At 40.9% G+C, this 15,176-nt stretch overlaps 1 protein-coding gene across 2 annotated transcripts in view; it reads left to right on the top strand.

Annotated features, from left to right (window-relative positions):
* LOC130235447 (protein mono-ADP-ribosyltransferase PARP14-like) overlaps positions 1 to 15,176 on the top strand; it is a 40,455-nt gene that overhangs the window by 7,930 nt on the left and 17,349 nt on the right. For both annotated transcript variants that reach the window (XM_056466035.1, XM_056466034.1), the window contains exons 6-15: positions 168 to 404; positions 913 to 2,933; positions 3,769 to 3,817; positions 3,917 to 4,021; positions 4,218 to 4,280; positions 4,395 to 4,571; positions 5,085 to 5,248; positions 5,326 to 5,356; positions 5,451 to 5,555; positions 5,639 to 5,701. In XM_056466035.1, the coding sequence (XP_056322010.1) occupies positions 168 to 404; positions 913 to 2,933; positions 3,769 to 3,817; positions 3,917 to 4,021; positions 4,218 to 4,280; positions 4,395 to 4,571; positions 5,085 to 5,248; positions 5,326 to 5,356; positions 5,451 to 5,555; positions 5,639 to 5,701 (3,015 nt within the window). The remainder of the gene's footprint in view (positions 1 to 167; positions 405 to 912; positions 2,934 to 3,768; positions 3,818 to 3,916; positions 4,022 to 4,217; positions 4,281 to 4,394; positions 4,572 to 5,084; positions 5,249 to 5,325; positions 5,357 to 5,450; positions 5,556 to 5,638; positions 5,702 to 15,176) is intronic.

Genomic DNA, 15,176 nt, shown 5'->3' with positions numbered 1-15,176 from the left:
CAGATATTCTGAAGAATGCTGGAAAAGAGACGTAACTGACCTCAGAATATCTCGCTTTGTGTTCAACAGAAGAAAGAAACTCACACAGGTTTGGGACCTGTGAGTAAATGATGAGAGTTTGATGATTGTGGATAATGAACACATGAATCTCTCTGTTTTACGGGCAGATGTGAACTCATTCATGAAGAAATGCACATCGAAGCAGCTGCAGGGCAGAGACATCGGTGTGACGCGGATGGAGCGGACAGATTCGGTCCTGCTTCGTGGAGATCTGGAGCCGCTCAGCGAAGACATTCTCACGATTTACTTCAACAACAAGAAGAGGAGCGGCGGAGGAGAAACGGAAGCCTTCATCTGGATCAACAGGAGGAACAGCGCCGTCCTCACCTTCACTAACGCAGACGGTAGGCAGTCCAGTGTTGATTCAGTTCAGTTCAATGACTGAGTAGAGCTCATCAGTGATGAAAGCTGTTACATTTATCTGCAACAGAGTCCATGTGTGTCTTCAGTGTTCAGCTGTGGTCAGTCCAAGCTCTAACAACACTTCTTACTTTAGTAATATTGATTTTAGTAAACACCTGATGCTAAAGACGTTCCACAAAAACCCATTTCTTTAGGTGAACAAAAGTGTTGTTGGAGCTTGGTGTGATGGAGAGGAACTAATGACAGAATTTTCATTTCTGGTTGAACGAAGGCTTTAATGCATCCCTCCTCTACCACTGCCATCTCTAGATTGTGTTAAATCGACTCAAAAAGGCGTTTAATATTCAGTAATAACACTGACAGCACTAAATGTCTTGATCAGCGCTTCATCTTGTTTTGAACTGAATCAACATCTGATGATGACAGCACTGCGTATGAATATATATGTCTGCATCACTGACTCAACAACACATGAACATGTTTTATCAGATGCGCATGCAGTGGTGGAACAAAAGCACAGTGTTAGCGGCACAGATGTTCAGGCTTCACTGTTCTATTCGAGCCTGCAAAAGGCTTTAACTGGAGAAAAACCAAATCTGACGGAGATCAGAACAAAGCTGAAGATTCCTGTCAGCGAAGACCTGCTGCGCTTCTGGGAGAGCGACGAGCGCAGTCGCAAACAACTGGAGAGTGAAGCCGAGCGGCTGCATGCTAAAGTGCTGATGGACAGCAGAGCGGCGGCCGGACTGATAACTCTGGAGATGAACATCAGTATAAACACACTGGCGGCTCTGCACATCGCCCCCTACTGGGAGACCCGCGCCTCCAAGGGAATAGAAGCCATCCTGAGTCGATTTGACTCCGCGGAGCTGAGCGTGGAGATGGAGGTCTGGAGGAGAGTAGAGGATGCCTGTCGCCGCTGCATCACAGCCGATACGGCGCTCTCCTACAGTGAAAACCGTTCTGCAGTCGCCATCGCTGGAGAAAAAGACCAGGTCAGGATCATCTCAGGGCAGATCCGGGTGCTGGTGGAGAATGCCGTCGCAGAGCTGGAGCAGGAGAGAAACACGGTGCAGATCCGTCTGGACAACAGAGAGACGTTTGAGCTCATCTGCGAGCACCTGCAGGCGGATCTGCCACAAGTGGATCTGTCCTATGATGAGGAGCAGCACACGGTTTCCCTCCGAGGACTGAAGGAGAGCGTGGATTCAGCGCAGACGCTCATCGGACAAGCACAGCAGAGCTTCATCACGCACCGGATCACGCTTTCTGCTGCTCTCCAACACTTCACACAGTCTGTGGAGCTTGGACAACTAGAGCGAGAACTCCTGTCCGAACACACCCTGGCCCGACTGCTGGAGTGCAAGGATGGCCTGGGGCTCGTGCTGGAGAAGAAACACCTTCAAGCCGCGGAGGACAGAATCAGGCAGATTCTGGAGGAGCAGGTTATCCAGCTGTCCTCAGGTCAGTGTGATGAGAAATGGATGGTCTTCCTCAGGAGTCTACAGAAGGAGAGCTCTCCTAGCGTCAGCATCACTACCACAGACACACAGATCACCATCTGCGGATTCTCCAATGCTGTCGCTGAGGCTGCAGGAAAGGTGAAGCACTATCTGGAGCAGCGGGAGCCGACAGCCGAGAGCATCCCGCTGAAGTCTGAGCGAGAGGCTGAGTTTGTGGAGTCCTGTCTGCATCTGTCTGAGCTCGCAGAGCTCCAGAGCCTCAGCGCCACAGTCCTCGTTCACAGAACAGCAGACGGTCCTTGCCTGACGGTGACGGCGGACAAGCAGCACATCCAGGAGGCTGTCGGAGTCGTGCAGAAGCAGCTGGCAGCCATTATTGTGGAGAAACACGAGTATGGCAGAGCAGGAGAAGTGAAGATTCTGGAAAAACACCGGGCCACTGTGAGGACGAGGGCACAGGAAAGGCGCTGTGGGCTGTTCTTATCACAGAAACCCCCAGTGGCTCCGGCACTGCCACTGAGCTTCACGCACAGAATAGGCAAACACATGAGTCTGAGCATCACTGAAGGAGCCCTGCAGCACCTCGCGGCCGATGCCTTACTCTGCCCGCTGGACAGTAAGCTGGGCTATAGTGACCCCGTCATTCAGGCTGTTCTCCACTTCAGGGGCGCATCCATCACAGACATGTGTGGAACTCAGAAAAGTCCTCAGCCTGGAGAGGTGCTGCTCGGCTCCACGGGGAGACTCAGCACTGGGATGTTGCTGTTGGCTGTTCTGCCGCAGAAGGGTCAGCCTCGGGATTCTCAATGCCTTCAGTCTGCCATCTGCAACAGTCTGCGGAAAGCAGAGGAACACTCCTGCTCCTCAATCGCCCTTCCGCCAGTCGGCTGTGGAAACTTTGGGTTCTCCATCACAGAAAGCTGCACGGCGATCCGAGCCGCGGTTCTGCAGTTCTCTCAGGATTCACCGAAAAACCTTAGAAACGTCACTATAGTGGCTCCAGACCAGAAGACGGTGGAGGAGTTCAACACGCTGATCAAGGAGCTGGTATGAATTCTCTGTTTCACACAGCTTTATTTCTCTAATGGCTTCGTTTACACCGCTATGGTTCAGTTCAGTTCGATACAGGTCACGTTGATCAGGCTTGCGTTTACACTATCAACAGTACAGATAGAGTTAGGGAAGTTGCCACCATCCTTGCATGAAGGTAACCATGCAGGCTGTTCACATATCACACACACTCAAGCTCGTTATTTTATTATATCACTGTTATATCGTTATCAACGAGACCTGTGAATCATAAACAACACTGGCGGACACACAGCAGATCCAGCTCTTCTGCTCTGCTTGTGTCTGTTTGCCAGAAGACAGCACGATTTAGGTTGACCGTGGTTTATTACTGCATGTGGTCACTGTCTTATAACGGTGTCGTTCTTCAGCTGTGTTGTTGTAGCAGTGCGAGTGAGGATTCACTGTCAACCAATCAGCGTTCAGCCATGAGTCTAGCTTCAGCCTTTAGTGCTGTGCTGTAATGTTCTGCTAGATAGCTTTACATAGGGCTCCCAAAAAAGATGTAGAGTTGAGTTTTGAAACCATTCAGTACTTCTGACAGTGGAAACTGAAATAATCGCCCACCAAACTGAACTGAATCTTAGCATGCAGTGGAAACAAACCATTAGCTTTATCCAACACAGAATCACAGCGTCTTGACAGTAATAAACAGGGGTATGATCAGTGATTCATTCTTCATGAGTAAATCAGCTCTAAAAACACAATAATGTCATTAATCAGATTCATCAGCATAATCAAATATACAGTGGCAGTTTAGAGTTTCAGCAGTGCAGTGTTTGCTCTCAGCCTTCATTGCTGATGTGTGTTTCAGGGATTCCCTCTACAGTCTCTGAAGCGTAAACACCGATCAGACAGGAGAGGTACTGTATGCGTCAGTGTCACTCTGTCGTGAGTTCTAGCCTAAAGGGGTCAATAACCGGTGTGTACTTTTGTGTTGGCATGATTGGGAACACCATCAGTGCTGATCAATGGTGTGCAGATACTCCTCAAGAAGGGCGACATCACCAGAGAGGCGGCGGATGTTATAGTGAACTCGACCAACAAGACTTTAGATCTGAACACGGGTGAGTGTGTCCGCACTGAAGCATCGATAATCAACTGAGTCGCATCTTCACAATATTAGTGTACGTGCTGAAGTACAGCAGCTGACCTTACTGTGAAGACTCGAGTTCTTCAGTACACTCACAGTGATGCTTACAGCACACCAGTGTCAGTAAAGTGTGTTCAGACTTATTTCAGTGACTTTCTACTCCCTTACAGGTGTTTCTGGTGCCATCTTTAAAGCTGCTGGAAAATCAGTTGTTGCCGAGTGTAAGAAGCGAGGTATGTCTGACTCTGCTCGCGGTATAATCTGACTTAAATACTTCTGAAATTGCTGATTTTACTTGTTTGCATGCATGTGTGTGTGTGTGTGTGTGTGTGTGTGTGTGTGTGCAGCTCCTCTGCCAGCGGGTGGTGTGCTCCTGACCTCTGCTGGAGATCTTCAGTGCCACAGCATCGCTCAGATGGTCGGACCGGAGAACATCACAGACATCACACACTCTCTGGGGAAAATCCTGGACCTCTGTGATGAAAAACAGGCCAGAAGTCTCGCTATTCCTGCTATCGGAACAGGCACGACATTAACACACACACACAGACACACACTCACACAGACACACACTAGTGTTGTCAAAAGTATCGGTTCCAATTGCGATGGAAATTTTAAAAACATCCACATTGGAGCGCTGGTGAGCGCATTCTTAAACCCTGCTGATTGGCTGTTGTGTTTACATGCTCAACAGAATGACTGTGATTGGCCGTAAAGGTCATCAGTTCACCACTTTTCAGCAAGTGCAGACACAGATACAGTGGCACAGGAGCGTTTTAAAGCTGTGAAGATCAGCTGGTCTGTTTATGAGCTGATCAATCCACTGATCTTCATGGCTTTGAAATGCCCCAGTGTGTATGTGTCTGCATTTGCACTCAGTGAAGTGCGGTGAACTGATGACCTTCACGGCTAATCACAGTCATTTCTGTCTTCACAATACTTACATGTTAGCAGGAAATGGATGTTTTTAACATGTCAGTATTGATTGGTACCGAACTTGATAGTTTTGACAGAGTTAATGATGTGGTGTTCTGCAGGGCGCGGAGGCTTCACCCCCAAAGACTCGATGTGGGCGATGCTGGCGGCGATGCAGACGCACCTGACGGAGCCCAACTCCTCCACCCTCAGCAGAATCACTGTGCTGGCCCTGCAGCAGGACACCTTCCAGGCCTTTCGCCACTGCTTTAAAGAGTGGAACCAGGTTAATACTGACCCGATCACAACAACTCTAATGGCCTGTTTACTGTTTTAAAATGAAATACACTTGTTTATTTGCAGCCCACATACGGCAAGATGCCCGAGAGTCAAGGTCTGGACATTTTCATGCTTATTCACCACTGACAATACTCTGCTTTTTAAAACAAACAGTGAATATTTACGTACTAAATCCTGTTTCTGTGTAGTCAAAATCGGAAATACCAGAATCGAGGTGAAGAAGGGGAGCATCACGAATGAAAGCGTGCGAGGAATCGTCAACACCACCAACAGAGACATGAGTCTGAGAGGAGGTCCACAGTTCATCCACATTTACTCTAAAATAAGCTATTACAGCAAACACACAGCGGGACTCACCTGCAGATCTGTGTTTCAGGTGTTTCAGGTGCCATATTTAAAGCAGCAGGAGCGTCTGTGGAGCAGGAGTGTCAAAAACATGGTAAGTGAAGTGTATTTATAAACTAATGTCGAGAGGATCACGTGCTAATGATTGCTTGGAGCCGGCTCCATATTATTCAGTTTATGATTCACCAATCAGACCATTCCTAAACCACAATAAATAGTTCAAAAAGTTCATATCACAGCCATCTTTGTTTCGAAGAATCCTCCCTCTACCCCTACTCCTCCTCCTTTCCTAGATGGGTGCCACAGTGGCCCAGTGGTTAGCACTGTTGCCTCACAGCAAGAACGTTACTGGTTCTAGTCTTTATCAAGCCAGCCGACGTTTCTGTGTGGCGTTTACATGTTATCCCCGTGCTCACATGGGTTTCCCCCGGGTTCCCCAGTTTCTTCCCACCGTCCAAAAACATGCAACTTAGGTTAATTAACTAAGCCAAATGGGGAATCTAAACATGCTCATAGTAAGTACTTACCTCTTAAGAGCGATCACTATCTGTTCATTAGCTACAACAGCAGGGGAGTTCTCCAGATATACCTGAGCTCAAACTTCCCTCTCACCTTGCAAAATGCCCAGGGCAAAGAGCCCAGGGCTCCCTCCCGGGACAGCATGCCAAACAAGCTTTATAATCAATCATCAGCTAAGTGTGAACTCTTGAAACATTAATAAAACTACATTAACAACTCAATTCTAACAGTAGTAAACAGGACAAGAAGACTGTTACTGTATGGGTGGTGGACAGATATGCAATAAACAGTTTTGATGTTCTTATTTCCATTTTTGAAGATAATTTGTTTATTAGCAGTTATATACTGATGTTCGAGAAAATATAAGGGGTCAGAAACTTTATCAATTCTTTCGATGTTTATTTTTAATTTTAAGATTTTACTGTACTATACCGTAGAAATGTCCTATAGTGTGACAGCAGAAATGAAGAAAAACAACTCTTAATTATATATAAACCTTAAATATAACTAGATATTAAAGTTTGAGGACAAACTTTATGGTGGCTTGAAAAGCCGAGTCTAAAAGTTTGAAGTCGTTTTAAAGTGTAAACTAGCATGATTCTAGCATGAATTAGCATGATTCTAGCATGAATTAGCATGTAACTAGCATGATTCTAGGATGAATTAGCATGATCCTAGCATGAATTTGCATGTAACTAGCATGATTATAGCATGGATTAGCATGTATTAGCATGTTGTTAGCATGATTCTAGCATGAATTAGCATGTTTCTTGCATAGTTCTAGCATGAATTAGCATGTTATTAGCATGATTCTAGCATGAATTAGCATGTTTCTAGCATAGTTCTAGCATGAATTAGCATGTTATTAGCATGATTCTAGCATGAATTAACATGTTACTGGCATGATTATAACATGAATTAGCATGTTACTAGCATGATTCTAGCATGAATTAGCATGTTATTAGCATGATTCTAGCAGGAATTAGCATGTAACTAGCATGATTCTAGCATGAATTAGCATGTTACTAGCATGTTTCTAGCATGAATTAGCATGTTGTTAGCATGAATTAGCATGTTTCTAGCATGATTCTAGCATGTTACTAGCATGTTACTAGCATGTTTCTAGCATGAATTAGCATGTTACTAGCATGATTCTAGCATGAATTAGCATGTAACTAGCATGATTCTAGCATGAATTAGCATGTTACTAGCATGTTTCTAGCATGAATTAGCATGATTCTAGCATGAATTAGCATGTTACTAGCGTGTTTCTAGCATGAATTAGCATGTTTCTAGCATGAATTAGCATGTTATTAGCATGAATTAGCATGTTATTAGCATGATTCTAGCATGAATTAGCATGTTACTAGCATAAATTAGCATGTTATTAGCATGATTCTAGCATGAATTAGCATGTTACTAGCATGATTCTAGCATGATTTAGCATGATTCTAGCATGAATTAGCATGTTACTAGCATGATTCTAGCATGAATTAGCATGTTACTAGCATGTTTCTAGCATGAATTAGCATGTTACTAGCATGATTCTAGCATGAATTAGTATGTTACTAGCATGATTCTAGCATAAATTAGCAGGTTATTAGCATGATTCTAGCATGAATTAGCATGTTACTAGCATGTTTCTAGCATGAATTAGCATGTTAATAGCATGATTCTAGCATGAATTAGCATGTTACTAGCATGTCTCTAGCATGAATTAGCATGTTACTAGCATGTCTCTAGCATGAATTAGCATGTTATTAGCATGAATTAGCATGTTTCTAGCATGAATTAGCATGTTATTAGCATGATTCTAGCATGAATTAGCATGTTACTAGCATGTTTCTAGCATGAATTAGCATGTTACTATCATGTTTCTAGCATGAATTAGCATGTTACTAGCATGATTCTAGCATGAATTAGCATGTTACTAGCATGATTCTAGCATGAATTAGCATGTTACTAGCATGATTCTAGCATGAATTAGCATGTTACTAGCATGAGTCTAGCATGAATTAGCATGTTACTAGCATGATTCTAGCTTGGATTAGCATGTTACTAGCATGATTCTAACATGAATTAGCATGTTACTAGCATGTTTCTAGCATGAATTAGCATGTTACTAGCATGATTCTAGCATGTTACTAGCATGTTTCTAGCATGAATTAGCATGTTACTAGCATGTTTCTAGCATGAATTAGCATATTGTTAGCATGATTCTAGCATGAATTAGCATGTTTCTAGCATGAATTAGCATGTAACTAGCATGATTCTAGCATTTATTAGCATGTAAGTAGCATGTTACTAGCATGATTCTAGCATGAATCAGCTTGTTTCTAGCATGAATTAGCATGTTGTTGGCATGATTCTAGCATGAATTAGCATGTTACTAGCATGACTAGCATGTCACTATCGTGTTGCTAGCACCTTTCTAGCAAGATTAGCATGTCAGTAGGATGTTAAAACTGTTAGCGTGTGTTAGAATAGCTAGTCACAGTCTCTGGGACAGTTGCTAGGGTGCTGAAATTGGTTGCTAGGGAGTGGCTAGTAAGTTTAAAGGTAATCAGTGATTGGCTGCTGGCTAGACTGAGTTGAATGAGGCCAGACTCTAGTCTGTAGGACAGTCTGATGCAGAGTTATGAGCTCACAAAGGTTGATCCAATGTTAAGTAAATGGGAGTCTTTTACAATGGAAGTCTATGGGACAGTTGCTAGGGTGCTGTAAGTGGTTGCTAGGGAGTGGCTAGTAAGTTAAAAAGTCATCAGTTATTGGCTGCTGGCTAGACTGAGTTAAATGAGTCCAGTTAGAAGTCTGTAGGACAGTCTGATGCAGAGTTATGAGCTCACAAAGTTTGACCCAATGTTAAGTCAATGGGACTTTTGGGATTTTTCTGGGTCGTTTTTCGGAAAACCCAAGGTCGGATCAGTTAGAAAAGATATAGCAACCCGAGTCAGACCAGTTTGAAGGTTTGACGAAAGTTTGAAGTATGTAGCTTGAAAGGCCTAGGAGGAGATACACTTAGAAATTAGTCTCAGAAGAATAAGAAGAAGAAGAAGAAGAAGAATAATAACTAGATATTAAAGTTTGAGGACAAACTTTATGGTGGCTTGAAAAGCCGAGTCTGAATTAGCATGTAACTAGCATGAATTAGCAAGTAACTAGCATGATTCTAACATAAATTAGCATGTAACTAGCATGATTCTAGCAAGAATTAGCATGTTACTAGCATGTTTCTAGCATGAATTAGCATGATTCTAGCATGAATTAGCATGTTACTAGCATGTTTCTAGCATGAGTTAGCATGTTACTAGCATGTTTCTAGCATGAATTAGCATGTTACTAGCATGATTCTAGCATGAATTAGCATGTTACTAGCATGTATCTAGCATGAATTAGCATGTTACTAGCATGTTTCTAACATGATTTAGCATGTTATTAGCATGATTCTAGCATGAAATAGCATGTTTCTAGCATTAATTACCATGTAACTAGCATGTTACTAGCATGATTCTAGCATGAATCAGCTTGTTTCTAGCTTGAATTAGCATGTTGTTAGCATGATTCTAGCATGAATTAACATGTTACTAGCATGATTCTAGCAGGAATTAGCATGTAACTAGCAAGATTCTAGCATGAATTAGCATGTTACTACCATGTTTCTAGCAGGAATTAGCATGTTGTTAGCATGATTCTAGCATGAATTAGCATGTTACTAGCATGATTCTAGCATGAATTAGCATGTTACTAGCATGTTTCTAGCATGAATTAGCATGTTACTAGCATGATTCTAGCATGGATTAGCATGTTACTAGCATGATTCTAGCATGAATTAGCATGTTACTAGCATGTTTCTAGCATGAATTAGCATGTTACTAGCATGATTCTAGCATGAATTAGCATGTTACTAGCATGTTTCTAGCATTAATTAGCATGTTACTAGCATGTCTCTAGCATGAATTAGCATGTTATTAGCATGATTCTAGCATGAATTAGCATGTTTCTAGCATGAATTAGCATGTTATTAGCATGATTCTAGACATGAATTAGCATGGTACTAGCATGATTCTAGCATGAATTAGCATGTTACAAGCATGATTCTAGCATGAATTAGCATGTTACTAGCATGATTCTAGCATGAATTAGCATGTTACTAGCATGATTCTAGCATGAATTAGCATGTTACTAGCATGTTTCTAGCATGAATTAGCATGTTACTAGCATGTTTTTAGCATGAATTAGCATGTTGTTAGCATGATTCTAGCATGAATTAGCATGTTTCTAGCATGAATTAGCATGTAACTAGCATGATTCTAGCATTAATTAGCATGTAACTAGCATGTTACTAGCATGATTCTAGCATGAATCAGCTTGTTTCTAGCATGAATTAGCATGTTGTTAGCATGATTCTAGCATGAATTAGCATGTTACTAGCATGACTAGCATGTCACTATCGTGTTGCTAGCACCTTTCTAGCAAGATTAGCATGTCAGTAGGATGTTAAAACTGTTAGTGTGTGTTAGAATAGCTAGTCACAGTCTCTTGGACAGTTGCTAGGGTGCTGAAATTGGTTGCTAGGGAGTGGCTAGTAAGTTTAAAGGTAATCAGTGATTGGCTGCTGGCTAGACTGAGTTGAATGAGGCCAGACTCTAGTCTGTAGGACAGTCTGATGCAGAGTTATGAGCTCACAAAGGTTGATCCAATGTTAAGTCAATGGGAGTCTTTTACAATGGAAGTCTATGGGACAGTTGCTAGGGTGCTGTAAGTGGTTGCTAGGGAGTGGCTAGTAAGTTAAAAAGTCATCAGTTATTGGCTGCTGGCTAGACTGAGTTAAATGAGTCCAGTTAGAAGTCTGTAGGACAGTCTGATGCAGAGTTATGAGCTCACAAAGTTTGACCCAATGTTAAGTCAATGGGACTTTTGGGATTTTTCTGGGTCGTTTTTCGGAAAACCCAAGGTCGGATCAGTTAGAAAAGATATAGCAACCCGAGTCAGACCAGTTTGAAGGTTTGACGAAAGTTTGAAGTATGTAGCTTGAAAGGCCTAGGAGGAGATACACTTAGAAATTAGTCTCAGAAGAAGAAGAAGAAGAATAATAACTAGATATTAAAGTTTGAGGACAAACTTTATGGTGGCTTGAAAAGCCGAGTCTGAATTAGCATGTTACTAGCATGAATAAGCAAGTAACTAGCATGATTCTAACATAAATTAGCATGATTCTAGCATGAATTAGCATGTTACTAACATGTTTCTAGCATGAATTAGCATGTTACTAGCATGTTTCTAGCATGAATTAGCATGATTCTAGCATGAATTAGCATGTTTCTAGCATGAGTTAGCATGTTACTAGCATGTTTCTAGCATGAATTAGCATGTTACTAGCATGATTCTAGCATGAATTAGCATGTTACTAGCATGTTTCTAGCATGAATTAGCATGTTACTAGCATGTTTCTAGCATGTTTCCAGCATGATTTAGCATGTTATTAGCATGATTCTAGCATGAATTAGCATGTTATTAGCATGATTCTAGCATGAATTAGCATGTTACTAGCATGATTCTAGCATGAATTAGCATGTTACTAGCATGATTCTAGCATGGATTAGCATGTAACTAGCATGATTCTAGCATGAATTAGCATGTTACTAGCATGTTTCTAGCATGAATTAGCATGTTATTAGCATGATTCTAGCATGAATTAGCATGTTACTAGCATGATTCTAGCATGAATTAGCATGTTACTAGCATGTTTCTAGCATGAATTAGCATGTTACTAGCATAATTCTAGCATGAATTAGCATGTTACTAACATGTTTCTAGCATTAATTAGCATGTTACTAGCATGTTTCTAGCATGAATTAGCATGTTATTAGCATGATTCTAGCATGAATTAGCATGTTTCTAGCATGAATTAGCATGTTATTAGCATGATTCTAGCATGAATTAGCATGTTACTAGCATGATTCTAGCATGAATTAGCATGTTACTAGCATGTTTCTAGCATGAATTAGCATGTTACTAGCATGTTACCAGCATGAATTAGCATGTTACTAGCATGATTCTAGCATGAATTAGCATGTTACTAGCATGATTCTAGCATGAATTAGCATGTTACTAGCATGATTCTAGCATGGATTAGCATGTTACTAGCATGATTCTAGCATGAATTAGCATGTTACTAGCATGAATTAACATGTTACTAGCATGATTCTAGCATGTTACTAGCATGTTTCTAGCATGAATTAGCATGTTACTAGCATGTTTCTAGCATGAATTAGCATGTTGTTAGCATGATTCTAGCATGAATTAGCATGTTTCTAGCATGAATTAGCATGTAACTAGCATGATTCTAGCATTAATTAGCATGTAACTAGCATGTTACTAGCATGAATCAGCTTGTTTCTAGCATGAATTAGCATGTTGTTAGCATGATTCTAGCATGAATTAGCATGATTCTACCATTAACTAGCATGTAACTAGCATGTTACTAGCATGATTCTAGCATGAATCAGCTTGTTTCTAGCATGAATTAGCATGTTGTTAGCATGATTCTAGCATGAATTAGCATGTTACTAGCATGACTAGCATGTCACTATCGTGTTGATAGCACCTTTCTAGCAAGATTAGCATGTCAGTAGGATGTTAAAACTGTTAGCGTGTGTTAGAATAGCTAGTCACAGTCTCTGGGACAGTTGCTAGGGTGCTGAAATTGGTTGCTAGGGAGTGGCTAGTAAGTTTAAAGGTAATCAGTGATTGGCTGCTGGCTAGACTGAGTTGAATGAGGCCAGACTCTAGTCTGTAGGACAGTCTGATGCAGAGTTATGAGCTCACAAAGGTTGATCCAATGTTAAGTAAATAGGAGTCTTTTACAATGGAAGTCTATGGGACAGTTGCTAGGGTGCTGTAATTGGTTGCTAGGGAGTGGCTAGTAAGTTAAAAAGTCATCAGTTATTGGCTGCTGGCTAGACTGAGTTAAATGAGTCCAGTTAGAAGTCTGTAGGACAGTCTGATGCAGAGTTATGAGCTCACAAAGTTTGACCCAATGTTAAGTCAATGGGACTTTTGGGATTTTTCTGGGTCGTTTTTCGGAAAACCCAAGGTCGGATCAGTTAGAAAAGATATAGCAACCCGAGTCAGACCAGTTTGAAGGTTTGACGAAAGTTTGAAGTATGTAGCTTGAAAGGCCTAGGAGGAGATACACTTAGAAATTAGTCTCAGAAGAAGAAGAAGAAGAAGAAGAAGAAGAAGAAGAAGAAGAACTAGATATTAAAGTTTGAGGACAAACTTTATGGTGGCTTGAAAAGCCGAGTCTGAATTAGCATGTTACTAGCATGAATTAGCAAGTAACTAGCATGATTCTAACATAAATTAGCATGTAACTAGCATGATTCTAGCATGAATTAGCATGTTACTAGCATGTTTCTAGCATGAATTAGCATGATTCTAGCATGAATTAGCATGTTACTAGCATGTTTCTAGCATGAGTTAGCATGTTACTAGCATGTTTCTAGCATGAATTAGCATGTTACTAGCATGATTCTAGCATGAATTAGCATGTTACTAGCATGTTTCTAGCATGTTACTAGCATGTTATTAGCATGATTCTAGCATGAATTATCATGTTTCTAGCATGAATTAGCATGTTATTAGCATGATTCTAGCATGAATTAGCATGTTACTAGCATGATTCTAGCATGGATAAGCATGTAACTAGCATGATTCTACCATGAATTAGCATGTTACTAGCATGTTTCTAGCATGAATTAGCATGTTATTAGCATGATTCTAGCATGAATTAGCATGTTACTAGCATGTTTCTAGCATGAATTAGCATGTTACTAGCATGATTCTAGCATGAATTAGCATGTTACTAGCATGTTTCTAGCATTAATTAGCATGTTACTAGCATGTCTCATGCATGAATTAGCATGTTATTAGCATGATTCTAGCATGAATTAGCATGTTTCTAGCATGAATTAGCATGTTATTAGCATGATTCTAGCATGAATTAGCATGTTACTAGCATGATTCTAGCATGAATTAGCATGTTACTAGCATGTTTCTAGCATGAATAAGCATGTTACTACCATGACTCTAGCATGAATTAGCATGTTACTAGCATGATTCTAGCATGAATTAGCATGTTATTAGCATGATTCTAGCATGAATTAGCGTGTTACTAGCATGATTCTAGCATGAATTAGCATGTTATTAGCATGATTCTAGCATGAATTAGCATGTTACTAGCATGATTCTAGCATGAATTAGCACGTTACTACCATGACTCTAGCATGAATTAGCAGGTCATTAGCATGATTCTAGCATGAATTAGCATGTTATTAGCATGATTCTAGCATGAATTATTATGTTACTAGCATGATTCTAGCATGAATTAGCATGTTACTAGCATGATTCTAGCATGAATTAGCATGTTACTAGCATGATTCTAGCATGAATTAGCATGTTATTAGCATGATTCTAGCGTGAATTAGCATGTTACTAACATGATTCTAGCATGAATTAGCATGTTATTAGCATGATTTTAGCATGAATTAGCATGTTATTAGCATCATTCTAGCATGAATTAGAATGTTACTAGCATGATTCTACCATGAATTAGCATGTTACTAGCATGATTCTAGCATGATTTAGCATGTTACTAGCATAAATTAACATGTTACTAGCATGATTCTTGCATGAATTAGCATGTTACTAGCATGATTCTAGCATGAATTAGCCTGTTACTAGCATGATTTTAGCATGAATTAGCATGTTACTAGCATGATTCTAGCATGAATTAGCATGTCACTAGCATGATTCTAGCATGAATTAGCATCGTTCTAGCACGAATTAGCATGTAACTAGCATGATTCTAGCATGAATTAGCATGTTACTAGCATGATTCTAGCATGAATTAGCATGTTACTAGCATGATTCTAGCATGAATTAGCATGTCACTAGCATGATTCTAGCATAAATTAGCATCGTTTTAGCATGAATTAGCATGTTATTAGCATGAGTCTAGCATGAATTAGCATGTTACTAGCATGATT

The sequence above is a fragment of the Danio aesculapii genome, chromosome 9 (genome assembly GCF_903798145.1).
Source record: "Danio aesculapii chromosome 9, fDanAes4.1, whole genome shotgun sequence".
NCBI lineage: Eukaryota > Metazoa > Chordata > Actinopteri > Cypriniformes > Danionidae > Danio > Danio aesculapii.
Note: the sequence above shows the minus strand (reverse complement) of the source record. Positions and strands in the feature narration are given on the sequence as shown.